This window comes from Mesocricetus auratus, unplaced genomic scaffold (assembly GCF_017639785.1).
Source record: "Mesocricetus auratus isolate SY011 unplaced genomic scaffold, BCM_Maur_2.0 Super-Scaffold_6723, whole genome shotgun sequence".
NCBI classification, from domain to species: Eukaryota; Metazoa; Chordata; class Mammalia; order Rodentia; family Cricetidae; genus Mesocricetus; species Mesocricetus auratus.
This window is the reverse complement of record NW_024429183.1, coordinates 11,915,881-11,942,763: the sequence shown is the minus strand read 5'-3', so window position 1 is coordinate 11,942,763 and position 26,883 is coordinate 11,915,881. Positions and strand designations below refer to the sequence as shown.

The window sequence follows — 26,883 nt, the reverse complement described above, 5'->3', positions numbered from 1 at the left end:
GGTCGAGGTCAGGGCATTCCAGTGGGCAAGCCCTTTTCAGGAACTTATTGCCCTGGGCATTGTATTGTTTTTAGTAAACATGTTTTTAGTAAACATTGTCTTACAGCTGCTTGGTCCCAGGCTGATGGGGAAGTGGGTCTCTGGCCAAGGTCTGTTGTCCCCACAATGCAGGACTGAAAGTCAAGGATAGTGAGACTATCTCAAACAAATCAAACCACTAACCCACCTTTCTTGACAGGTCTGACAACAGAGCTTCCCGAAGCTAGTCCTGTGCTGAGCCTGAGAGTGCAGTGAATTTCAACCACGTCTGATTGCTGAGGACTGGGAAATGGTGGTTCCCAAAGGCAGGCTGGAAATATGAAATACATGTTCACTACTCCAGGAGCTGCAAAGTATCCAGACACTCTAACAAATTTCAGCCCAATACATACTTGCCGAATCAATGTCAGACTACAGAAACTGCTGTAGATTACTTTTATTTTATTTTATTGGTTTTTCGAGACAGGGTTTCTTTGTTTTGTTTTGGAGGCTGTCCTGGAACTCGATCTGTAGATCAGGCTAGCCTCGAACTCACAGAGATCTGCCTGCCTCTGCCTCCTGAGTCCTGGGATTAAAGGTGGCAGATTACTTTTAAAGCGTCATGTTCCAAACTTTGATGTTGTATTTGAGAACCAATGAAACATAACTCAAGGCAGATACCACAGTCATTACTGGGAGGCCATTTTAGCAAGGGGCTACTCCAATCAAGTACAGATTGATGAGGTTCCAAGTTCCATCTATATGACACCAAAGAGGTGCAGCACTCTGGAAGAAGGCAGATCAATATGAAGGGTCCTGGTAGCAGCAAGCATTCATTTAAACTGGTGGTAGTCAGGTGGGTTTCTGATCCAGGATGCAAACGGTGGTTTCCTCCGGAGTGCGCTCCAGGCTTGCTGGTAGGCAGATGCAGCCTCCTTGTACTCGTGATAGGTGTCCAGTTTCTGCACCCTAGTGCACACATGTCATCAAACACAGTTCTCACTGGAGTGCTCGCTCGCCCTTAGAGCAACTGGACAGATTCAAACAGCAGAGCAGGGGCAGAGGAGCACTCTGCTCCTTCCATAGGGAATTCATGTTAAAGTAATATGTGTTTAAGCAGGTTGGAATTACAGAACACTAGTTTTGTATGGCTCCTGTACAATCAGATAAAAGTTTCCTTTGTGGTGTTGGGGATCATACATGAGTTCATATGTGCTGGACAGTCTCCTCCTACTATTGCTGAGCTGTCTACCCCAGTCCTGACTTAAAGTTTCCACCAGAGGATCTAGAATTAAGAAACAAAGATGGCTTTGTTTCTTTTTATTTTGTTTTCTTGAGACAGGGTTTCTCTGTATTGTTTTGGAGGCTGTCCTAGAACATGCTCTGTAGACCAGGCTGGCCTCTAACTCACAGAGATCCACCTGCCTCTGCCTCCCGAGTGCTGGGATTAAAGGCGTGTGCCACCACCGCCCGGCTTGGCTTTGTTTCTTATAAGAACATTATGTGCCAGGCAGTGGTGGTGCTCTCCTTTAATACCAGCGCTTGGGAGGCAGAGGCAGGCGGATTTCAGTGAATCCAAGGCCAGCTAGTCTAAATAGTGAGTTCCAGGGCAGCCAGGACTATTACACAGAGAAATCCTGTCTTGAAAAGCCAAAAAACAAAGAGAAAAACATGTAACATCCACACTCTCCTGCTATATACTGCCAATTGATACCCTTTAGTCTGACAGCTGAAGAAAAATGCCAGACACTCTGACTAGTTGTAATTTGTTGTGGAATATTATTTTACAATGTGTTATATTTGTTTATGCTGTGAAACATTTAATTAGTGATACAAAGATATGTTATATTCTTTTATGTTGCATTTGTTTAACTCTGTGAAGCTGTGTTACTTTGCTTGTCTAAAACACCGAACTGGCCGGGCAGTGGTGGCGCATGCCTTTAATCCCAGCACTCGGGAGGCAGAGGCAGGCGGATCTCTGTGAGTTCGAGACCAGGCTGGACCGACAGCCTCCAAAACAATACAGAGAAACCCTGTCTCGAAAAATCAAAAAAAAAAAAAAAAACACCGAACTGATCTAATAAAGATTTTAACAGCCAATAGCTAGGCAGGAGAAAGGAAAGGAAAGGATAGGCAGGGAGAATAAATAGAAGGAGAAAAAGAGAAGATTAAGGATGAAGAAAAAGAGGAGAGAGGATGCCAGAGGCTAGCCACCTAGTTACACAGCAAGTCCTGGAGTAAGATGTAAAGAAAGGTGACGGGGGAAGTCCTTCTGTGTATATGTTTGTCTGATTGGTATAAATAAAGCACTGTTGGCCAATAGGGAAGCAAGGGAGGTAGGACTAGGAATCAAGGAGGATTCTGGGAAACTGAGACCTATTCAGAGGAGTGAGAGATCCGGACCCTTTCTCCAGTAAGAGAAGACCACGTGGAAATACTCAGATTAGCAGTTATGGGTTAATAATTAAGTCAGAGCTAGCTGATGAGAAACCAAGCAAATGGGCAACAGCCCCATAATTAATATAGTGTCCTGTGTGTTCATTTGGGACTGACGCAGCTCTGGGACCAGGCTGGCGGGAAGAGTACACTTAACATATTAATTTGCTTATCTTTTATGTATATATGCTGTATATGTTTGAGTTTTGTATCAAGTCTAAATCTTTTATTTAGACTAAAAGGGGAGTTGGAGGGGAGATCTCACATACTTGAGATACTGACCATGCCCCTTTGGGGCGTGGACAGAGGGACCTGGGAAAGGCGAGAGATAAAAGGGGAAAATAAAGGAAAGCTTGTTCTCTTTGATTCCGGCCGAAGTTCAGAGACCACAAAACACTGACCAGTTCTCAGCTTTTCATGTAAGTTACTTCTCTCTATCTTAATAAATATCCAAATACCTTTCTCCCCACCCCACCCCCACATCCTTGGTGTGACTCATTTCTCATTACAGAAAGGTATATAGGATAGATAAAGAGAAAAGCCCAGAGGTAAAAAGTAGATAAAATACTTTAAGTTAAGAAAAGCTGGATAGAAATAAGCCAAGCTGGGGGATGGAGACATGACTTAGAGTTTAAAAGCACTGGCTGCTCTTCCAGAGGTCCTGAGTTCAATTCCTAGCAATCACATAGTGGCTCAAAACCATTTATAATAAGATCTGGTGCCCTTTTCTGGCATGCAGGCAAAACACTGCATACATAATAAACAAACAAATAAGAAGCCAAGCTAAGGCTGGGCATTCATAAGAAAGAATAAGCCTCCATGTATTTATTTGGGAGCTGGGTAGCAGGCCCCCAAAAGCCAAAGAGTAAATTAAAAAAAAAAAAAAAGAAACAACTACAGTTATTCTTTTTGGTGGACAGGTTTCAAGACAGAGTTTCTCTGCAGCTTTGGAGCCTATCCTAGAACTTGATTTGTAGACCAGGCTGGCCTCCAACTCACAGAGATTCTTCTGCCTCTGCCTCCCATATACTGGAACTAAAGGTGTACACCACCACTGCTTGGATAACTACAGTAATTCTCATGAGATTTCCTTTGGATAAAGACTAGAACTAAAATATGGGTCAGAGTCCTCTTGAATCCTCCTCTTGACCTGGCTTTGATTTCTGCCCTGGCTCTGAGTCCAGTTTCAACTAGAATTCTCCTGAGTAAGTTTAGGCAAAGCTCCCTGCCCTTGTCCCTTGGTCACCTTCAATATGAATTCAATTCTTCACTGTGGGCTGGGGATGTAGCTCAGGACGTAGGGTGCTTGCTTAGTTTATACGAACCCCTCCCTGGTTTGATCCTCAGAACTGAGCAAGCCAGGTGTGGTGGCATACTTGTGATCTCCGCACTTGAGAGACAGAAACAGGATCAGAAAGTTCAAGGTCATCTTTGACTATATAGCAAGTTTGAGGCTAGTCTCGGTTATATGAGACCCTATCTCAGAAACAAAAACAAAAACAATTTTACTTCTACACTTTCCAACTCATCACCCTGGCTGCCTTCAGCAGGAATCCTGTGTAGTATAGGTCATAAGAATTCCTGTAGCTGCTGGGCGTTGGTGGCGCACGCCTTTAATCCCAGCACTCGGGAGGCAGAGGCAGGCGGATCTCTGTGAGTTCGAGGCCAGCCTGGTCTACAAAGTGAGTTCCAGAACAGCCTCCAAAGCTACAGAGAAACCCTGTCTCAAAAAACAAAAAAAACAACAAAAAAAAAAGAATTCCTGTAGCCTAGCTTTGAAATCAATTGAGAAATTTTCTATCCACAGACCACCCCAATCAACTCTGCTTCTAGCTATAAGTCTCTGATTGTGCTTATACTTGGGACTTGAGCACAGTTTCTTTCCCTACAACATCTCCTGAATAGTTTTCTTTACTGTCTTTGACAAATGTCTAAATGAGTTGTTCCTTAACTTGGTAGTGGTGGCACACACTTTCCCAGCACTCAGGAAGCAGAGGCAGATAGATCTCTGGGTTTGAGGCCAGTCTGGTCTAAAGAATTAGTTCCAGGACAGTCAGGGCTACACAGAGAAATGCTGTGTCAAAAAAACCAAAAAACCAAAAAGTTCTTCCTTAAATACTTTGCTTCACATATATATCATTCACAGTGTAAAATGTAAAAATTTTAAACTAGTGCACGCCTCTAATCCCAGCACTCGGGAGGCAGAGGCAGGAGGATCTCTGTGCGTTCGAGGCCGGACTGGACCGACAGCCTCCAAAACAATACAGAGAAACCCTGTCTCGTAAAACCAAAAATAAATAAATAAAAATAAAAAATTAAATTAAAACCTTTATTTTATGTATGAGTGTTTTGCACACCAGTATGTGTGTGCTCCTGCTCATGGGGCTCAGAAGAGGGTATAGTATCCCCGAGAACTGGAGTGAGCCACCTGAACTCCAGACCTCTAGAGGAGGAACAAGTGCTCTTAACCACTGAGGCTTCTCTTCAGCTCCACCCCCATAGATTTTATCAAATAAAATTAGTTACTGGTTATCAAAACCAAGTATAAACCATGCCTGGGCCAAGCACTTTTATATGCAATATTTTCACTCATCTTCTTAGAGAGCTTATGACCTGGCTAATGTTACTATTCTTACCATCAAACAAATCAAGACTGTAATGACTATATCTTCATTGTCAACTAGACTGGAGTTATAGTTAGAATCACCAGGGAAACCAACTTCTGGGCGTGTCCTCGAGGGTGTTTTCCAGGAAGGTTGACTGCAGCGGGAAGACCCACCCTGGACATGGGCAGTGGCATACACGGGCCAGGGTCCCAGACGGAACAAAAAGGAAAAGTGATATTCCTCTCTCTGCTTCCTAATTCTGGACGCGAGGTAAGCAGCCGCTTCATCCTCCTGCGGCTACAAACTACGTCCTCCAACTGTGAACCAAAATACATTCTCCCTTACGCTGTGTTTACCAGTCCTTTTTTTTTTTTTTGGTTACAACAAGAAAATAACTAATACAGAGACTTGTCTCACTAATTCAATTTTATCCTGTTTTCATTCCTGGTCTTTATTATTATTAATTATTTCATGTGTAAGGTCATTTATTTTGCCTATGTATCATGTGTATGCAGTACCTGTGGACGCCTGAAGAGGGCGTCAGATTTTTCTGAGATTTCAGTGTGTGTGTGTGTGTGTGTGTGTGTGTGTGTGTGTGTGTGTGTGTGTGTGTGTGCCCGCACATGTTCACATGCATTTGTAAGAGTAAAGTGCTGTGGAATCCACAGGCATCTGTATAAGAGACAAAATGCTGCTTGCAGTAAATACTGATTTAAGTTTTATTTTATTTTATTTTTTTGGTTTTACGAGACAGGGTTTCTCTGTATTGTTTTGGAGGCTGTTGGTCTAGCCTGGCCTCGAACTCACAGAGATCCACCTGCCTCTGCCTCCCGAGTGCTGGGATTAAAGGTGTGCGCCACCACTGCCCGGCTGATTTAAGTTTTATTTTAACCATTTTTTTTTTTTGTTAGTAAAGAGGTGGGATCCATGAACTTGATAATTTTAAATTGTATTTGAGTCCTGTGCTCCTGGAAAACAGGTGTAGCTTCCCAACAGAGGCCCTGGGTCCTACTGCCAGTGTCAAAAGTCAGCCAATCAGTCAAATGGAAAAAAAAAAACAAAAAACCAAAAACCCAGTCCTGTCACCTAGCATTTGGGAGGCTGAAGCAGGAGAACTGCTGTGGGTTTGAGCTTAAGCTGTCCTGTGCAGTGAGTTTCAGTTTCAGGCCAGCCTGGGCAGTGAGGCCCTATTGCAAAGTAAGTAAATAAATGAGTAAGTAAAGCTAAAACCGAACCTTCCTCTTACCCCTTTGTGTTTACTGCAACAACAGCCTCTCCTCTATAACCCAGGTAAGACTTGGACACAAACCTACAAATTCCCACTCTCTGTGGTAGCAGTAAGCGCCCACTAGCTTGCTGAGTGGATGAGTCACCTCCCAGACATCTCACCATGCGCAAGCCAGAACCAGAGTCTCTACAGACAGGAGGACAGAGGGATGGACAGTCACCTGACAGAGTCTGGCTGCTTGTCTTCTGCAATGCTGCTCAGCAGCTTCTGGAATGATCTAAAGAGTTCCACCTTGCTGATTTGGGATCTGTTCAGAAAAAGAAAGAAAACATCACTAATAACTAGGTGCCAGGCCACTACCAGAGACACCAGGCCTCATCATGGTGCTCCGGTGCGAGGGTGCCAGATGTCCCATGCCTCCAGCTATCAAGGAGAAATGTAGACTGACCTGAAATGTCTCATCAGTCTCTCCCTCCTTCTTTTTTTTTTGGTTTTTACGAGACAGGGTTTCTCTGGATTGTTTTGGAGGCTATCGGTCCAGCCCGGCCTCGAACTCACAGAGATCCACCTGCCTCTGCCTCCCGAGTGCTGGGATTAAAGGCGTGCGCCACCACCGCCCGGCCTCTCCCTCCTTCTTTCTTCCTCTTCCTCCTCCCTACTCCCCTGACTAAACATCTTGCTATATTGCCCAGGCTGGTCATGAGCCTCCTGCCTCAGTTTCCCAAGTGTTAAGATTATAGGCATGGGTCACCACATCCTACCTCTCTAGAGATCTGTGTTGTAAGTGACACTGACCTGTTAGTCACAGACTGAGCACTTTTAGAATTAAGTCCTCCCACTCCAAGCTTTCAGGGAACTACAACCCCAGATGACATAATTATTGACCTCTCAAATCCCAAGGTACAATTGCCTATTAAATTCATTTTTTATTCCAAATCAGCAGAAACTCTGAAGAAAGAGATTTATTGTTATTTAAAGCTGCTATTTTGTAGATAATCTGTTAAGCATCAACCGATAACAATGTATTTTCATAGAATAAATCTAATGGGGATGTGAAAGATGTATATAAGGGAATTATAAAAAATAAAAATAATTTAAAGTAATAAACTGAAATTATAAAGGTTTATTGAGGGCTGGGCTATTGCTCATGGTTAGAGCATATACCTTGTACATGAATTAGGTTCTAAGTTTAATCTTCAGTACTGCTAGGGGAAAAAAAAGGAAAACAGAAAAAACAGGGGCTAGACAGATGGCTTAATGGTAAGGTGCACTTGCTACTCTTGAAGGAACCTGAGTTGGTGCACTTGCTACTCTTGCAGGGAATTGGAGTTGGTTCCCAGGTGGCTCACAACTGCCTTGTCTCCAGCTCCAGGGAATCTGCCATGCTCTTCTGCAGGCACCTGCACTCATGTGCACATACTCACAAACAGAAACACACACATATACAAATAATTAAAAATAAACCTGAGAGCCGGTGGTGGTGTCGAACGGCTTTAGTCCCAGAACTTGGGAAGCAGAAGCAGATGGATCTCTGTGAGTTCTAGGCCAGTTTGGTCTACAGAACAAGTTCCAGGACAGCCAGAGCTATATATAGAAACCCCATCTCTCTGTCAACTCTGGGAAACAAACCGCTGACCTGGCAGGAGTGTAATATACTGTCCATGCTCCTATAGTGGTTAGCACAGCTGACTTCCATGTTCCTGGACTGAAAGACAATACTGAAAAAGTCTATTTTTCTCAAATTGATCTTTAGATTTAAAATCCAAGAATGGCCAAGACAAGACACTCTTGAAGGACATGCCATGGAGATTTTCTCTGACAGATACCATCTTATTTAAACCTAGAGTTGAGTATGTTTTTTGAGTCAGGACTGTGTATTCAAGGACAATCTAAGACAGGGAGAGAGGAGTGGGGAGAGGGAGAGACCTATCTAAAACCTGAAAAAGCATAAAGAGTAGTTCTGCTATAGGGATAAACAGGACAACAGAATAGAATAGGTGTGTGTGCATGTGTGTGTATCTGTGTAACTTTGTGTGGTTCCTGGATTTGACAAATATCCTGCTTGGCTGGGCATTTGGGAGGCAGAGGCCAGCTTGATATACAGAGTTAGTTCTAGGACAGCCAGGACTATCACAGAGAAACCCTGTCTTGACACTCCCCCCAGAAAAGTTCCACTTAGAGCTTGTGGACTTCCAAAACTCAGTAGCTTACATTGCCATAAAGTATACAAAGTGAGGCTGGGTGGTTGGTGACATGTCTTCAATTCCAACATTTGGGATGCAGAGGCAGGCGGATCTCTGTGAGTTCGAGACCAGCCTGGTCTACAGAGCGAGTTCCAGGACAGCCTCCAAAGCCACAGAGAAACCCTGTCTCGAAAAAACAAAAACAAAAACAAAAAACCAAAAAAAAACAAAAAACAAAAAACAAAAAAACCTAGTTGGGTATGGTGGTACATGCTTTTAATCCTAGCAGTCTGTGAGGCAGAGGCAGGCAGATTTCTGAATTCAAGGTCAGTCTGGTGGTCTACAGAGCAAGTTCTGTAGTGAGATAGCCAGGTCTACATACCCGTCCTGTCTCCAAAAAACCAAACCAAAACAACAGAAAAATTCCTTGTTTGACATCATCTCCCCCCACATCCATAGTTGATTAGCTTAAAAAAAAATCTCTTGCTGGGTGGTGCTGGCTCAGGCCTTTAATCCTGTACTCAGGAGGCAGAGGCAGGTGGATCTCTGTGAGTCTGAGGCCAGCCTGGTCTACAGAATGAGTTCTAGGACAACCTCCAAAGCTACAGAGAAACCCTGTCTGGAAAACAAAACCAAACACAACATCTCTCACCGGGTTGGTGAGATGGCTCAGTAGGAAAGGTGCCTGTCGCTTAGCCTGGTCTTGTAGAGGACACAGTCTGCTTCCCAGCACCTGTACATGGTGGCTCCACCTCCCAGGGGTCCAATACCCTCTTCTGGCCTCTGTGGACATCTTCACTCAAGTGTACCGACTCACATAAAGATACACATATAAGTAAACAAAACAAAACAAAAAACCCTATTTATCATTTTCTTTTCAATTCAGTGAGCTGTTTCTTAATCTTTCCAGGATATTCTAGTATCTCAACTGACACAGAGGATTTTTTCTTCAGGATAAAGAGAATTAGCCTTTATGGGGTGGAGTTAAAAAAAATCAAGCTTCTTAAAACGAGCATCTTTTATGTGATTCTTGTTATTATCCCAGTGTTTACAAACACACCCTTCTTGTGTCTCTCACACCATCTGAGATCCCCAGAGTTTCCCAGAGGTGGCCTCACAAAGCAGCCACTAAGGGATGAGCAGTGAGCCTGCTGTTCCCAGCAGCTGGTAGTCTTAGTATAAAATGAGCTCTAGTTCCTGCATACAATAACGTTACAGAGATCACTAGATGTTCAAAGAGAAATCAATTGTAGCAGGATGCCATTTCAAGCCGTATCTACGTTACTCAATTCTCACATCAGTTAACCTTACTTTACAGTTGGCAAATAACTTCAAATAAGAGAAGTTGAGTTTGCTTCACCTGGGAGAAATCTCTCTCTCTCTCTCTCTCTCTCTCTCTCTCTCTCTCTCTCTCTCTCTCTGTCTCTCTCTTTCTCTCTCTGTCTCTCTCTCTGTCTCTCTCTCTGTCTCTCTCTCTCTGTCTCTCTCTCTCTCTCTGTCTCTCTCTCTCTCTCTCTCTCTCTCTCTCTCTCTCTCTCTCTCTCTCTCTCTCTCTCTCTCTCTCTCTCTCGCCTTGGTAGAAATGTAAACTGAGACCCTGTCTACCCAGAAGCCCCCACTTTACAGGGAAAAGTACGCTGCAGCTCACAGAGCAGCTGGCCTTGCCCCCAGGTCACACTGACAACTGGAGACAGAGCCAGGGTTAGAACCTGAGGCACTAGAGATAACACCGGGAACAGACATACTGTGACAGGAATCTAGAGAGAATCAAAGCTTTTGATTCAGGAGGAATTTAGAGTTGAGCTGGGCTTTTAAAGTATAAGGGTAAAGACGCTGAGCAAAGACTACCCCGCCCCCATTCTGAGCAAAGCAGCAAGTGGAAGCCACAGTCAGCTGAGTGGGGTCAGTTCCCACAGAGCCAGAGAGCAGCAGGAACCCTGCACGCCTGATCTCCTGTGACCTGCTCTGCTCACACATCCTACTCTCAGGCTGACTGCAGGTCTCCTAACAAGTACAAAAGATGGCTGGAAACAAAACAAAACACTGAGTACACTTTTGTAACTGAATTACACAAGATTCCTTAGGTAAGATATTAAAAGTACAACCAAGTTTTGACTTCATTAAAATTAAAACCTTTTCATCAGAAGTAAAAAAGGAGCTGGAGGGATGGCTCAGTGGTTAAGAACACTGGCTGATCTTCCAAAGGATTCAGGTTCAATTCCCAGCACCCACAAGACAGTTCACAACTGTTTGTAACTCTAGTCCCATTTTCTGGTTTCTGGGAGCCCTGAACAGACATACATGTGGGGAAAAACACCTATACAAATAAAATAAAATGAACAAAACCTTAAAAAAATGAAAAAAGTATGGTGGACACATACCTAGGTGTGTTGGGTCTCTGTGAATTCAAGGCCAGCCTGGTCCATAGAGACCTGAGTCTGGTCCTTGGGACCCACACGGAGGAAGCGGAGAACTGAATCCCATAAAATGTCTTCTGACCTGATACACGAATGTAATTTAAAAATTAAAAATAATGGCAAACCAATTATATAAAGTCTTCTGACCTAATACATAAACGTAATTTAAAAATTAAAATAATGACAAACCAATTATAGAATGGGCAAGGAATGAGAAAAAATATTCCTCCAAAGAAGGTACACAGATGGCTGGTAAGCACAGAGCATGATGCCCATACTGTCAGCCACTGGGGAGTGCAGAGTGAAACAAGGAGAGGGCACAGCACGCCTAACAGATCTGCATCACAGGTGTCAGACAGGGTGTACGGCAGCCGCTCCTGGGACCTGTCCGTGGCAGAGCTGCTAGGAAAATGGTTCACTCATTTCTAAAAAGCTATCCTGTGGCTACCACATGACCTGGCAATCCCCTTCTATGTACATTCCTAAGAGAAATTAAAGTATACAAAAAGAGGCATCCAGTTGTTCACAACAGCACTGTTCATAATAGCACAAAGCAAACACCCCCAAAGGCCATCACTGATGGGAAGATGAGCCAAATAAGGCATAGCTACATAGTAGATCCTACTCAGCTACACATGAAGGAAATACCAATCCACACTATAGTGATACCTTGTTTATACTATAACAAATAAAGCTTGCCTGAAGATCAGAGGGCAGAGCTAGTTAACCATAGAGATCTGGAGTTCTATACAGACAGACAGGAAGTGAGATGGCTGGGCAGAGAGGAGGTGGTAAGGCGGGAGGAGAAAGGCTCCGTCCCTTTTCAGCATGCTAAGTGGATGAAGGAGACACAAAGGGGCACAGTAAATGATTTCATTTATATCAAGTATCCAAAGACAGAACTATATGGAGGAAGTAAATGAAGCAAATGAGGCATTTCCAAAGGCTAGGGAGGAGGAACAGGCAGTTTCCTTTTGGGGGAAATGAAGAAGTCTCAGAATTGGATAGGAAGGAGTGAGTTCATAGATACCATTTCCCCAGCCCTATTAAGCTTTACCTGGCCCTAGGGCTCCCGATTTCTTTCTTTGTTGTTCCCTGTGGAAAGCCATTGGCTGTCACATCTAAAGGATGCTCAGGAACAGCACTCCAGCTGATAGCTATGAAGAGAGGAATCCTGGGGTTAAAACTCATATATCAGTGCTGCCCTCAACCTTGGCCAGAGAATTTTCTTTCTGAAGTGGGCAGCAATTAGTACAGACTCCTAACTGGTTACCACATTGAGAGTAAGTATCTACTGAGCGCTCATCCCTTAGTGGGACACTTGTATCAATCCCCACCCCCAAGGCTCATCGAACATCACAGAAGAGGTAGAATGAATGAGAGAGCTGGAGTGCTGTGAAATGTTGTTCTCTGGACATTTGATGGCTGCTGCACTCAGGAGCTTATTGTAGCTATGGTTACCTGCAAAAGATCCAGCTAAGATGAGCCAACATTTCAACAGACAGCACTGATTGAACTCAGAAGGCTACAAAACAACAAAAATAAAACAAAAAACCCAAACCAAGCCAATGAGAGAGAGAGAATGAGAGAGAGAGAGAGAGAGAGGGGGGGAGGGAGGGAGGGAGGGAGGGAGGGAGGGAGGGAGGGAGGAGAGAGGACAAACACATAAACACATAAATGAAACAGGGAGGGTGATATGTTGGGAGTGTCTGGGGAGAGTTGGGGTCAAAATAAAAGATAAAAACCTGTTTATTTTCCTATGAATGTTACAACACTTTCACAAAAGTATTTCTCTGACTCTACAGCACCATGAAAGTTGGATATGACATCAAAAACAAGTTGAGTCTGGTGCTTGGTTCCTCAGAGTTCAATGATATCAAATGGCTCGTGATTTTTTTCTTTTTCTTTTTTTTCGAGACAGGGTTCCTCTGTGTAGTCCTGACTGTCTTGGAGCTGGCTCTGTAGACCAGGCTGGCTTTGAACTGGAAGATTCTCCTGCCTTTGCCTTCGAGTGTTGGACTTAATGACTTGTGCCACCAGCACGCAGTGGTTTATGATGATGATTATTATTTAGCTCATCACTCGATGTTTATTATACTTATTTATCGGGGAGGCATGTGTATGTCAGGGTGCATATGTGGAGGACAGAGGACAACCTAGGGGAGTTAGCTTCTTTGCTTGACTATGTGGACTCCACTTGAGTTATCAGGTTTGTTGGCAAGTGTGCCTTTACCTGCTAAGCCATCTCACTGGCTCCTAGCTTACAATTTCATCGAAAATGTATCACATGCTAGACACAGAATAAGTGTATAAATATAATTTCTTAATTCTCATAATAGCCATGACAAGCAATATTCTTGTATTCTGAAAATAAAGAAGGCAAGACAGGGTAACTAACCTGGCCAGGATCTCACAGGGCACACACTTCCCCTTATGTGGGTATCTTCCAAGGAACACACTGGAGTTACCACTGACCGCCTAGAACTGTCTGTCAAAACAGTTACTCCAGGGTCAACCAACATGAACCCCTTACCTGCCCCACAGGGAACGAGGCGGCCTGGTGTGTCAGCAGCTCTTTGCTCTTGCACTGCACAGCGGCTCTGTTCAAACAGTAAACCCGACTGCTCTATTTTCAGTTCTGGAACTCCAAAGCCTCTGGGTAAAGCCAAGACCTCCTGACACCTAGATATGGGGGAAATGCAGTCAGTTCCGATGTACCCTAAGCCTTAGGAGAGACAAAGGCTCTTGGAGCCGAGTGAATCTGTTTACTTATTGAAGTGGGGAGCAAAGAATGCCAGGATACCACACAGGAGAAACCTTTAATTTTATTATTTATTTATTTGAGACGGGATCCCAGCTAGCCTGGTGTGGTTCTAAACCTGATATACAGCAAAGAATGACCTTGAAATTCTGATCCCCCTGCTTCTACCTCCTGAGTGCTGGGATTACAGGTGTACACTGTAACCTACCCTGCTTTATAAGGTGCTGGGGATCAGAGAGCCTTATGCCTGCTAGCAAGCAGTCACTACCAACTGAGCTATATCCCCAACCCCTGCAGGAATGTCCGGAAAAAGATCGCACCTTACCAGGTCTGAAGACATAACTAAAAACGGAGTTAATACCCACCTGTGGTGTCAGAAACCTCAAGCTTCATTCTTCACTTCAGAAACTTAAACTTTACCTTGTTCACACAGGCTTGCTAAGAAATCCTTCAAACATACCCCAAGCTAAAATCACCCCATACTGTAAGTTGGCTCCCCCCTCCCCTGAACAAGCCAGCTGTTCAAGTGATGCAGATTCAATGCACAGACAGGAACTTCCGATCGATCTCAAGAGCTTTATAACCATCAGCAGCTTCCACGGCTCTCCATTCCCTTTTCCAGGCCCCGGCAACCACCGACCACCATGCATCTCGATGTGCTTGCCTTTTGTGGTTATTTCACATCAAACATGCACGGCTTATTTCACTTACCATGGTTTTTAAGGGTTCACTCATGCTGTGGCATGAATCAGCATACTAGTCTTTTATTTATTTATTTATTTATTTATTTTTCACAGCACACTAGTCTTTTTCTTTTTAATTGGATCTCATGTAGCCTTGACCTTAATGTAATTTCTGATCCTACTATCCAAGTGTTGGGATTACAGGCTGAGCACCACCATGTTTGGTACTCCAATCCTTTCTAACAATGAACAGTATTTACTTATTTGTTTGAATACACTGCTTTTCTTTATTTTTCCTTCTTTCCTTCCTTCCTTCCTTCCTTCCTTCCTTCCTTCCTTTCTTTCCTTCTTTTTTTTTGTTTTTTGTTTTCTTGAAACAAGATTTCTCTGTGTAACAGTTCTGGCTGTTTTGGAACTCACTTTGTAGAACAGGCTCATACAGATCCAACTGCATCTGACTCCCAAGTGCTGGGAATAAAGACCTGCGCTGTTACACCCAGAGATACATTGAATCTTACTCATGTAAATATTGATAAACATTTGGGCAGCTTCTGTTTGGGGCTACTTCCAGCATGCTGCCAATAAACATCTGTGTGTTTTTGTGGGAATGTACTTTTTCACTTCTCTTGGGTGCCTGCCTAGGAGTGGGAACACTAGGTCCCGTCAGGGGTGCCACTTTTGGAAGCTGCTTCCCAGGCTTTCATGTCCCCATGATATCTCTCTAACCCTCATTTACTACAGCCTACATCAGAGTGGTCATCCATTCTTGTTTTTTTTTTTTTTTGATTTTTGAGACAGGATCTTTGTTTATTTTGCCAAGATTTAGAATCTTGCTATGAAGCCCAGACTGGCCTTGAACTCAGAACCCCCTTTCAGCTTCCTGAGTATTGGAATTAAAATTAATATTTGTTTTTTTTGTTTGTTTTTTCTTTGAGACAGGGTTTCACTGTGTAACCCAAGCTGTCCTGAACTCATTATATAGTCCAGGCTGGTCTCAAACTCACAGAGATCTGCCTGTCTCTGGCTCCGAGTGCTGGGATTAAAGGCGTGAGCCACCAACGCCTGGCTTTGTTTCTGTTTTTTGTTTGTTTGGTTTTTGGTTTTTTGACACAGGGTTTCTCTGTGGCTTTGGAGGCTGTCCTGGAACTAGCTCTTGTAGACCAGGCTGGTCTCGAACTCACAGAGATCCACCTATCTCTTGCTTTTTTTCTTTTTGAGACTGCATTCATTTAACCTAAGCTGGCCTCATACTCCCTATGTAGCTAAGGGTTACCTTGAATTTCTGATCTTCCTGCTTCCTCCTCACAAATGCTAAGATTAAAAAAGTCTATGTCTTCATGGTCAGTTTTATGCAGTGCTGAAATTCAGCCCAGGACTTCATTCAAATTAGGTAAGCACTCTTCCAACTGAGATACATTCCCCAGCCCTGGCAATTATTCTGCTTACTGTAGAAGTCCACAGTAGAAAAATGATAGTGTACAACATTAACAAAGAAGAAAAACAGCCCACAACACCATGACTCAGAGATAATTATCGATACACAGCCTCCTACAGCTCTCTGTGCACATACATATTTTAAGACCAAGATGGAGCTCACTTCATCTTCTAAATTGCTCTTTAAACATCTTTATACATTAAATATTCATCAGTACTATTTTTAACAAAAGATATAACTTAATTTCCAACTGCAGAGCATTTCTGGTTTCCTTTTCTTTTTAGTTACTGTATTTACTAAACAGAAGACCTATACTTTCTTAATTATGCCGAGTCCAGGGTGGGGACTTCTTTGGTTCTCTGCCCACCTTCTACTGCCCTCCCCACTGCCTCTCACCTGCCAGTCAATGCTCTCCTCATGGCTTCCTGGCTGTATGGGCACTTCCCAATGACCACAGCTGACAGGTAGATGGGTTCTTCCAGGAAGTGCATTAGCAGTGCACCCTGGCATCCAAGGACATTCCACCTTGCCATCTTGTCACTGCAGGACATGGAGCATGTCCTGTCTCCCCTGCCGGGCTTTACCCGAAGCAGCCCCACCTGGTGGTAGGCAACACCTGGCTTTCTCAAGTCTCCAGTTTCTCCAGGAACACACTTGGCGCCTGTCCTATACACATCCACCACCTTGAAACTACCTGGAGCTACTGCATTGGCAGTATCCAGTTCCTCCTTGGTGAGATTGGAGCTGCTTACATCTGGTTTGATTGTACCACTTTCCTGTGTCCCGTGGTGAGCTATGGAGTTGGACAGCATCATGGAGGAGGTTCCAAGCCTCATCTTCTTGGCTACAGAACTGCCAGGGTCTTCACAGTCCCTTTTATTTTTGGAATCCTCTAGATTATCACTCTTTTTGGAGTCCTCTAGATTATCACTCTTTTCTACAGGTGAGTTGTTGGCCCAATTTCTGATGACAGGGCAGCAAGGTTGTTCTTCAAACTCAAGCATTGGAATGATGGAGGCATCCCCACCTGCATGAGAAGGCACATTTTAACCAGTAATTCTCAGAATGAGTCTTCCCAACCAGTGACACTAATGTCCCCCAGGGAGTAGAAATGCAAACTGTGAGGCTGGAGATAGCTCAGTGGCAGAGTGATAGCCTAGCATGCAGGACATCCTGAGTTCAATCTTCAACACCGTGTGTAATAATGGACATTCTGAATCAGAAACTCTGAAGGTGGGGCCCAGAAGTCTGACTTACTAAGCTGAGTAGGCCATTCTGAATCATTGCCTCAACCTGAGGTCAATTTGTTTTCCCTGCTGAACTGAGATGAAGTAAGAGGCCTAAGCTCAGTAGTAAAGCACAGGTCAATGAGCATAAAGCCCAGGCTTGATTGCAACCACCATTAAAAAAGGAACAAGTAAATACAAAACCAAAAACTGCACACACATGCAGATATGTACATACTGTGGTACATGTATGAAGGTCAACGGACAACTGTGGGTGCCTTCCTCTTGTTCCCTGTTGCATATGCCAGCAATCCATTTTGTCCTGAGTGCTAAGACTACAGATGTGTGCTAGTGTGTCTGGCTTTATGAGGGTTCTAGGAATGCAAACTTAGGTTGAATGCTTGTATGGCAAGCACTTTGCACATGAGACCTCCACAGACACCCTTCTTTCTTCAATACTAAACTAACACTAGAGCTGGAGAGATGGTTAATAGCACTTGCTGTTCGTCCATGGGCCCAGGTTCAGTTCCAAGCATCCATATCAGGTGGTTTATAACCTCCTATAATTCTAGTTTAGGGGATCTGACACCCTGGTCTCTGCTGGCACTTTTATGCATGTGGTACACATAAACTCACATAAGCACACACATATTCGCACAACAATAAGTAATACATCTTAAAACATTAACTAGATATGCATATATAAACAAACAAAATCCCATGCCTGTGCTAACGTTCTAATAAAAATTGCTGAGGTCACCCAGGCAGTGATGGAGCATGCCTCTAATCACAGTATTTGGGAGGCAGAGGCAGGCGGATCTCTGTGAGTTTGAGGTCAGCCTGGTCTACAAAGTGAGTTCCAGGACAGCCTCCAAAGCCACAGAGAAACCCTGTCTCGAAAAAAAAACCAAAAAAAAAAAAAAAAAAAAACAACCAAAAACCAAAAAAACCCAAAATCAAAAACAAACAAACAACCTAAAAAACAAAGCCAAAAACAAAACCAGCACCCCTTTCCTAGAGTTAAAACTTCTTGATGAGAGAATTAAAGAAAACTGAATATTTAAACAAAGGTCTCAGGTAACTTCTACCACAAACACTGGCTTAGACCAGGGTTTTCCAATCTCCACACTCATGAAATTTTTGTTTGTTTTCTCTTTTGAGACAAGACAGTCTGTAATGCACACTGGCTTCAAACTCCCTATTAGGTGAGGATGGCCTCAGATTCCTGAACCTCCTGTCTCTGCCTCCTAAGTCCTGGGATTACAGGTGTGTCACCATGCCTGGGGACAATTAAACTGTGAGCCAGGTAATTATTAGCAGGAGTCGATCCTGTATGACAGCCACTATGATACCTCTGTACATGTGTGGAGGTCAAAGGACAACAAGTGTTTCCAGAGCCAGTCTGGCTGCACACACATGTAATTACTGAAACTATCCTCAGCTAAGAACTACAGTTTTAAGGGAAATCTTTAAAAAAAAAAGGCATTTTAAAAAAGTGTGTTGTCAAGCCACGAGGTGGTGGTTCATGCCTTTAATCCCATCACTCAGGAGGCAGAGGCAGGTGGATCTCTGTGAGTTTGAGGCCAGCCTGGTCTACAGAGCGAGTTCCAGGACAGCCTCCAAAAGAATACAGAGAAACCCTGTTCTGAAAAACCAAAAAAAAAAAAAAAAAAAGTAAGTGTGTTTGTCTCACATTCACATGTATGCAGGTGTCTACAGAGGCCAGAAGAGGGAGGGTCTTGGATCCCATGAAACGGGACTGACAGGCAATTTTGAGCTGCCCAACATGGGTGCTGGGAACTGAACTCGTACTCTCTAGAAGAGCAGTAAGTGTCTTTAACCATGAGCCCCTCCCCCTGCCTTGGACAAAGGCTTGTCTTGTGAAGCTGAGGGCACAAGCAAATCTTGGGTACTGGGCAAGCACTCTAGCCTGAGGCACCCCCAGCCTTCTAACGACTGATTTGCAATGAGAAAAGTTTCCTGAGGCATTGTGTGGACTAGTATGCTGGAAGATGCCTTGGAAAACAGTAGTGGCTTATCTCATGGTTGAGTAAATCTGACAAACATTCTTCAAAATCATCTTAGGGATTTTATGATGTATATTCCCACAGTAAACCCCTGCCCCAACACACACACACAAAACCTCAAAGTTCAGTCGAAGTTCAGTCCACACCAGTGTTTCTAAAACCCCCAGCATTTCCCTTTGCTGGTTTACAGATGTCTGATCTCTTCTGTGCCCACTGGAACAAAGAAAACCCGAGGTCAGGGAAAGCACAGCGCTCCCTGGAGAAGGGAGGTATTTCTTCAAACACCAACCCAATGTGTGCTGCTGTTCCAGTGTGGAAAGAATAGACTTTTAGTCTTTATAACCAGAGAGTGGGAAAGGCAAGAGAGATACAGAAGGAGAAATGTCACAGGAGAGGCTGCCTGGCTGATTTCCAGAGACCTTACAAGGTGACAGCAACTTTGCAGAATTCACTGGGGTCCACCTCCTACTCTGTAGGCTCGGAGATGTGATCTTGACAAAACAACTGAGTGCAAGAGGCTGACTCACACTAATAAAACACAACAGTAAGAATCTAAAGTAGCTAACCAAGACACCAGATTATGAATTAGTAATAAGAAGTGGATGTCAAGGGAGCCAGAGTCACATTTGCAGTGTGCTTCCATCCTACAGACAAACCGTGGTGGGGGGTGGGGGGACATGGTGAAAGACTACTCATGAACGAAGGGAGTTATATCAGTGACTGAAGACTTTTTTCTAGCAAAACAGTTTCCAGAGTTTTTAAGACTAACGGAGGGCTGCCAACTGCTTAAGATCTTTAAAAACGAAAGCCAATTACCACAATTAGCAAAGGAAGAGCCTCCACCCACTCCACAGCTATTCTTCCTCCCACTTCTTAGCACACAGCGTCATCACTCTTCCAAAGGGGAAACCTGGAAGTCATCTTTGTGTCCTCCTCCTCCTCCACAACCGTGAAGTCTGAGCAACTGTCCCCTAAATCTCTCTCACATCCACTCAGCTGTCTATCTCATTAATGACCTCTACCCTCCCCCAAACCATCACTCTGCCACTTAGAAACAAAAGAAACCTCTCTTGAGCTTTACTTTTAAATATCTACTACACAGTCTTCTTTCTCCTTGCTGTGCAGATGTTCACAGATCAGCACATCCCTGAGCTCCCAGACTGTGTCGTTTGTTAGCCGGCTGGCACCCTGGATATGTGGTCCAGGTCTTCACTCACCTGAAGCAAGCACATTGCCACCGAGCTCTCTCCCCAGCCCCTTATTCACTGCTTTATACTTAGCAGGCCCTATTCTGTCTGAGCAACGAGCACCTGGTCATGACAGGCATGGTGGCACACTCCTGTAACCTTGAGAGTTCAAGGCAAGACAGGCGCATCTTTAAAAACACAAAATCTCTGGGGGGGTTGTGGAGCATGCCTACGTTACTAGTACTTGGGAGACCAAGGTGGTAAGTTTGCTGAAGGTCAAGGCCAACATGGGCTACATACTAAGTTCAAGGCCAGCCAGAGCAACTTAGCAAAACCTGTCTCACAGGCCATTGATATGGCTCAGTGTGTAAGGGTGCTTGATGCCGAAAGAGCTGTGAGTTCTACCTTTAGACCCCACCTAGTGCAAGCAGAGGGTTAACTAGTACAGGTTGTCCTCTGACCTCCACATATAATACGGGGGCACATGTATATGCACACAGTCTCTCTCTAAATGTATAAATTTAAAGAATCTGTCTCCAATGAATAGATGAATGAATGAAATGGGCTTTAGGATTACTTACTGTAGTAAGACTTTGGGCTTTTGAACCTCATTAATTACATTGTATTTTGTAGGGGTTAAACCTGAAACTGCCCAATCTTGATTTTGAGAACTAACAGTATGAGACTTCACCCCTCCCTTGCTTTCCCCCAGGAGAAATGTGATTATGTATATAACCACCACCATTAGTTATAGTTATATTCAGCCAGAAATTTTTGAAGAAATCTCTCTATGAGCAAGATAAGCATAAGAGGGCTGGGGAGATGGCTCAGAGGTTAAGAGCACTGCTTACTCTTCCAAAGGTCCTGAGTTCAATTCCCAGCAACCAAATGGTGGCTCACAATCATCTACAATGAGATGTGCTGTCCTCTTATGTCCTGCAGACATACATGCAGAACACTGTGTACATAATAAACAAACAAACAAACAAATAAATAAATAAAAGACAAGCGCTGGGCGGTGGTGGCACTTGCCTTTAATCCCAGCACTTGGGAGGCAGAGGCAGGTGGATCTCAGTGAGTTCGAGACCAGCCTGGTCTACAAGAGCTAGTTCCAGGACAGCCTCCAAGCCACAGAGAAACCCTGTCTCAGAAAAACGGGGGGGGGAGGATACGCATAAGAAAGCAGTCAGTGCAACATTACTCTTAAGGCTTGACTCTACTTACAGGGTGTGTGGCTGGAGAAAAACACAAAAGACAGGTCAGGTCTGAGCTTCCACAGTCCTCTTTGAGTTCCTGGCACAAAGATACTATCCTCTTTCAGGACGGCTGCCAAATGGAGCTGGTGGAGAAGGTATCTGAGGGTGCAAGATAGGAGACGGAGCTCAGGTTACTTTACATACAAACTGCAGGCCTAGCGTATGCCACCCTTGGCTTGACTCCCAGCACCATCAAATTAGTTAAATGGAGGGAAAAGAATAAACAAATTTCTGTGGTAAAGAGAGCTCTCTGGCTGGGTGATTACAGTAGAGCGACGAGACTGGTAGTGACCTGGCATCATGATGACAGAAATGGGTCCTTTGTAAAGGTCAGGAAGATCTCAGGCTCTGCCATCTTGCACAATCCCAGCCCTGTGCTGGGGTCTGAACCCAGAGGCCTGATGTGCTAGGCAAGACTCCATTACTAAGCTTACACCCTGCCCACAGAAACCTGGGTTTTTCGTTTGTTTGATTTTTTTTGTCAAGACAGGGTTTCTCTGTCTAACAGCCTTGGCTGTCCTGGAACTCGCTTTGTAGACCAGGCTGGACTCAAACTCATGGAGACCCACCTGCCTCTGCTTCCCGAGTGCTGGGATTAAAGGGGTGTCTCAGCACACCTGACAAGAAACCTGGGTGTTAACAGGTGATTTTGAGGCACACTGAAGAACCACTATCTGGACTCTGGTAGTTCAGAGAGAGACGCAATCTACATTAGCTTTGAGTTTATTAGAAATCGAACCCCACTTCCCAGACACGTTCAACCAAGACTCTTGGGGGTTATGCTTTTACCTCTGAAAACTCCTTCTGGCTATGATCTCAGCATGGCTGTCATTGAGGATGTCTCCTGTGGCAAAGACAGGAGATATGGAGTGAATGAGGACTGGGATCTGTAGAGGCTGGCAGGATATAGCAGTACCTGGCCAACACTCAGGATGGCCATGCTACCTCATGGAGGGCTTTGTGAGAGGGTGTGACAGTCATTAGTGGCGATGAACTTGCAGTTTGAGTTTCTCAACATCAGGGACCATAAAATTCTTTGTTGTCGGGGAAAGCCTATAAAATATAGGATGAGGGTATGTGGTGGCACATGTCTTTACCCAGCACTAAGGAGGCATAGGCTGGTGGATCTCTATGAGTTCAAAGCTAGACTCTCTCTCTCTCTCTCTCTCTCTCTCTCTCTCTCTCTCTCTCTCTCTCTCTCACACACACACACACACACACAAACACACTACATAGAGAGACCCTGTACAGGATCCTTTATCCAGAAGATTCCAAGAATACCCCATCTCATGTGGTAATGACCAAAAATAATCTGGACAATGCCAAATGTACCTTGGGTACAAAATTGCTTTTGGTTGATAGGTTCATGGTAGTGCCTGTAGTCCCTGGCTTAGGGATACCATGAGTTTGAGGCCAGTCTGAACAACATAGAAAGTTCTAGATAAACCTGGGCTACATATTGAAATCCTATCTCAAAATACTAAACAAACAAAAACCAAATAGATGAAACAAAACAAAAAATATCTCTAGTTGAGATTTATTGAGATAATTTTTTGAGTGATTGGGGATTGAATCTAGTGCCTTATGCAGCTAGGCAAGTGTACTGCCCCTGAGCTATCTCCCCAGATTCTTTTGATTTTTTAAAAAAGATATCTTATTATATTTTCATTTATTTAATCTGTATATATGTGCCATGTGTGCACATGTGATACAACATTCATGTGGATAGAGGTCAGAGGACAATTTAAAGCAGTCAGTTTTCTCCTGGGAATCAAACTCAGGTGACAGTCAGGGTCTCCCTGTGCAGCTCTGACTGGTGTGGGCTCCTCCACAGAGATCTACCAGACTCCGTCTCCCAAATGCTGGGCTTAAAGGCATGTACCATCGACTCTGACACTTTATTTATGTATTTATTTATTGAGGCAGGCTTTCTTTGTGTAACTGGCTGTCCTGGAACTAGTTCTACAGACCAGGCTGGCCTTGAACTCACAGAGATCCACCTGTCTCTGCTTCCTGCTGGATTAAAAACATGAGCCACCAACCCTGACATGGGGACTCTCCAAGCTGGTTAAGCTCTTCAGCTCTATCTGTAGCCGCAGGGATTGCAGGCTTGTGCCACCTGGCTACAGAAATCCTGCATCTGTAAACCAGGGATGGCGATATCTCAGACCATGGTATTGTATTCATGCTTTTGGCGACACATTTCCATAGTGGGTCCGAGATAGTTCCCTCATATACAGGAGACACAGCATGGAGAACGGAAGGGAATTCCACATTCCTGATGATGCCAAAGGTCTATTTAACTCAAGACTGCTTTGTGGGGCTTCAGAAACCAGTTGGGCTGCTGCTACTCAGTCTTAATCCCTCCAGATACAACATGGAACAACTAAACTCAGGGAACCCTCACTGACTTGCAGAAGCATGGTCCCTACATTTTTGCTCTGATTTGTAAACCCACCCCCTCCCATCTCCTATGCTACTCTTGAACTTCTTGCCACAGCCTCTGGAGTGTGTTGGGATTACAGGCCTGCACCACCAAGTTCAGCTCTGAACTTTCATTTTAAAGAATGGACAGTAGGAAACGGGGGTGGGGTGTGTGTGGGGGGGTGTCAGCCACTCCAACCAGCACGGCCCGTTTCCTTGACAAGGAGACTGGAGGTCAGCATGGACACCCGCACAGAGGTAACTCTTGAGAGCCCCTCCTTGCTTACCGCTCTTCCTCATCTTGGACTGGCCTATACATTTCGTTCCTGTTCCCATTGAGACAACTTCCTTTGTCACTGAGAGGAAAAAAACAAATCATCAAGTGAACTCTCAGAGGCTGAATGCTTCCTAGTGTTCAGGTTTAATAAGTCCACATTTCTTCTTTCTCTGGAGGACTCCCACAGGTGGTCTCAACCAGGAGTGCAGGCCCCTTGGGGTGGTTTGTCGCCACCGGGAGTCGTGCGCCACCTGGTGGACATCATGGGAAACACCTAACACCATAGTTCCCAGCCAGCCAGCCCAGCACTGTCTCACCTGGCACTCCCTTATCGGTGGTGTCACAAGCTTGGTTGGCTGGAGACTGTATCTTCACCACGGCTGCCAACAGAGTCCATTCACGTTTTGGCTCAGGCTTCCCCTGTTTGGGCAGTCTGACACTATAGTGTGCGTAGCACAGCCGAGCAATCTCATCTGCCGTCCACATACCTGGAGCTGAGGCCCCCATCAAAGCCAAAACTATCAGAATAAAGGGAAAAGCAGTGTAAGACAGAGCCCCACTCGAGTGCTTCAGCAGACTGGAACGTAGCCGCAGAGTGCTCAGACTAAGGCTCATTTTCCCCTACCAATCTCCCTTCCCTCACGTCTTTAATAAAGAGAGAACCACAACTCCCACAAGACATGTCATTGCCTCGAGATGAAAACAAGTTATGCTATGACAGTTAATGAATCGGGATTTACTGTTTACACTGTCCTTTCAAATGTTACCTTGCTTTGGGCAGGTCTTCACCCTACAAAGTTACTTTCTGGACGATGTTCTTTTCCTCCTTTTTCCCCAACAGAAGAGTCAACCTCACTCCAGCAAATTTCCAGTCTTTCACTGGATGTTTTCACAACAGTGTACTTAAGGGTGTGGGCATGGAGTTGTACTTTCTAGGTTTCAATTCCAGCTTTACTGGTTAACTTCGTGATTATTGGGTAGATTAATTTTCACATTTGTTAAAACATGGATAATAGCTGGGCAGTGGTGACACACACCTTTAAGCCCAGCACTCAGGAGGCAGAGGCAGGCAGATCTCTCAGTTTAAGGCCAGCCTGGTCTACAGAGTTCCAGGACAGCCAACACTACACAAACTCTGTCTTAGAAAAACAAAAACAAGACTCACAAAAAACATGGATAATAAATAGGACGTAACATTTTTTTCCTTTTGGTTTTTTAAAAATAGGGTTTCTCTGTGTAACAGCCCTGGTTGTCCCGGAACTAGCTCTGTTGACCAGGCTGGCTTCAAACTCACCTGCCTCTGCCCCACTTACATAAAAACAAACAAAACATTAAGTGGATCAGATCTGAAAGAGGCCTGAGACAGTTTGCAGAAAGTCTCCTACTCTTGGCTGTCAGTGCTCACTGGGTATATCTTTACTCCACCTGATTCTATGGGCTCGTGTGGATAGACACAGCAGAGCATTTGAAGCATAAACAACAGAGTAGTTTTACTGAGCTCAGAAGTGATGTTTCTGCGAGGTATTTCTACATTTTCCGCAGTCGAAGGCCCGTTTTTGCAGGAAATGGTAATAATTATTCTGGCAAAGACTGACAGAAAGTTAAAGTTTAATGCAGAGAGGTGTTGTATTTTTCTTTCTTTTGGTTTTTCGAGACAGGGTTTCTCTGTGTAACAGTCCTGGAACTCGCTCTGTAGACCAGGCTGGCCTGGAACTCACAGAGACCTGCCTTCCCCTGCTTCCCAAGTGCTGGGAAAGTCTTGTAGTTCTAAGAACATTAACATGGGAGGTTCTAGAATCTTTAGTTCCTGGAAGGCAGCACAGAACAGTTTATTTTATGGAGTTAGAAATCTGCCATCATCCTGCAATTAGAGGTACATACTACAAACTACAAAAGCCAAGGGGAGGGAGCAGCCAAACTACATCACATCATCCAGGAAGCCTTCTGAAGGAGCACGCACGCGGTTGCTCAGTTTCATATTCTGGGTCCGCTGTAATTCTTGTCTACAACTCGCATCTAAAGACCTTGAAAAATTCCTTCAAACGAAGCAACTCCAACAGGCATCTCTTTGACAAATAACAGTCGCAAAAGGCTGAAAAACCCACTTCTTTTCCCACCCTTCCTACCCCGGAGGTGGGGTTCCGCGGGACAGGAGCGCCTAGCGGGACCGTGAGACCCCTCCCCGCGGGAGCAAGGACGCGTGTCCTCACAGCTCCTTCCCACACAAGGCCAGCTGTGTAGGCCTGGCCCCGAGATCCTGTTATCCACGCGCCACAGCCCACGCTTCTACCACAGCCTCCACACGAACCAGCCGCTACTGCCACAGAACCTGATTGTACAGCGGAAGTGACGCTAAACGACAGCTTCGCTCAAACTCCGCCCGCGAAGCACGCTGGTCTTTGAAGTCCTTGAGTGGGAGGGGAGTCGATTCTGCTCAGTTCTAGTCAAGATGTGCAGTAAGGTAAGGTTTCAAAACCCGACTTAGCTCTGATTTTTGAACATGACTATGATCAGATTCTCTGACCATTTCCCACCTCACTCAGAACAATTCCTGCATGACTGTCATAGGCTTGCATGACATGGCTCCTCATTCCTTTTCAGGGGTAACATCCCTTGTTACCATATATATATATATGAATGCATATCTAGCCCTTTGTCTATTGTATGTAAAACAGCACCACAGTCCTCTTACCCCATCAGTGTTGTTTCTTGGTGTGTG

General features: G+C 44.5%; 1 protein-coding gene across 6 annotated transcripts; it reads right to left on the bottom strand.

Annotated features, from left to right (window-relative positions):
* Window positions 1-107: 107 nt before the first annotated feature.
* Adat1 (adenosine deaminase tRNA specific 1) lies at window positions 108-26,501 on the bottom strand. 6 transcript variants are annotated; one of them, XR_005873451.1, is made up of 11 exons: window positions 26,291-26,501; window positions 24,482-24,682; window positions 24,175-24,243; window positions 22,253-22,307; window positions 21,432-21,562; window positions 16,164-16,794; window positions 13,422-13,570; window positions 11,946-12,045; window positions 10,853-10,970; window positions 6,509-6,595; window positions 973-987 (listed from the first exon to the last, which is right to left on the bottom strand). XR_005873451.1 is itself a non-coding variant. In XM_040736617.1 (10 exons), the coding sequence occupies exons 2-10, from the start codon at window positions 24,669-24,671 to the stop codon at window positions 852-854; spliced, it is 1,548 nt and encodes a 515-aa protein (XP_040592551.1). In that variant the 5' UTR covers window positions 24,672-24,682; window positions 26,291-26,501; the 3' UTR covers window positions 706-851. The 6 variants fall into 6 exon arrangements, 5 of the variants coding, with proteins under 5 accessions (XP_040592539.1, XP_040592547.1, XP_040592532.1 ...); XM_040736617.1 differs by lacking the exon at window positions 10,853-10,970 and having other exon boundaries at window positions 706-987; XM_040736621.1 differs by lacking the exons at window positions 10,853-10,970; window positions 11,946-12,045 and having other exon boundaries at window positions 850-987.
* Window positions 26,502-26,883: the final 382 nt, after the last annotated feature.

Bases quoted from the DNA above. Each gene is read 5' to 3' on its own strand.
- Adat1 (XM_040736605.1), bottom strand. From the start codon at position 24,671: ATGGGGGCCTCAGCTCCAGGTATGTGGACGGCAGATGAGATTGCTCGG. The intron at 22,308-24,174 runs GTAAGCAAGGAG...TCTTTGCCACAG, and splicing joins GTCCAAGATGAGGAAGAGCG to GAGACATCCTCAATGACAGC. The intron at 21,563-22,252 runs GTAAAAGCATAA...TTGCACCCTCAG, and splicing joins GCCAGAAGGAGTTTTCAGAG to ATACCTTCTCCACCAGCTCC.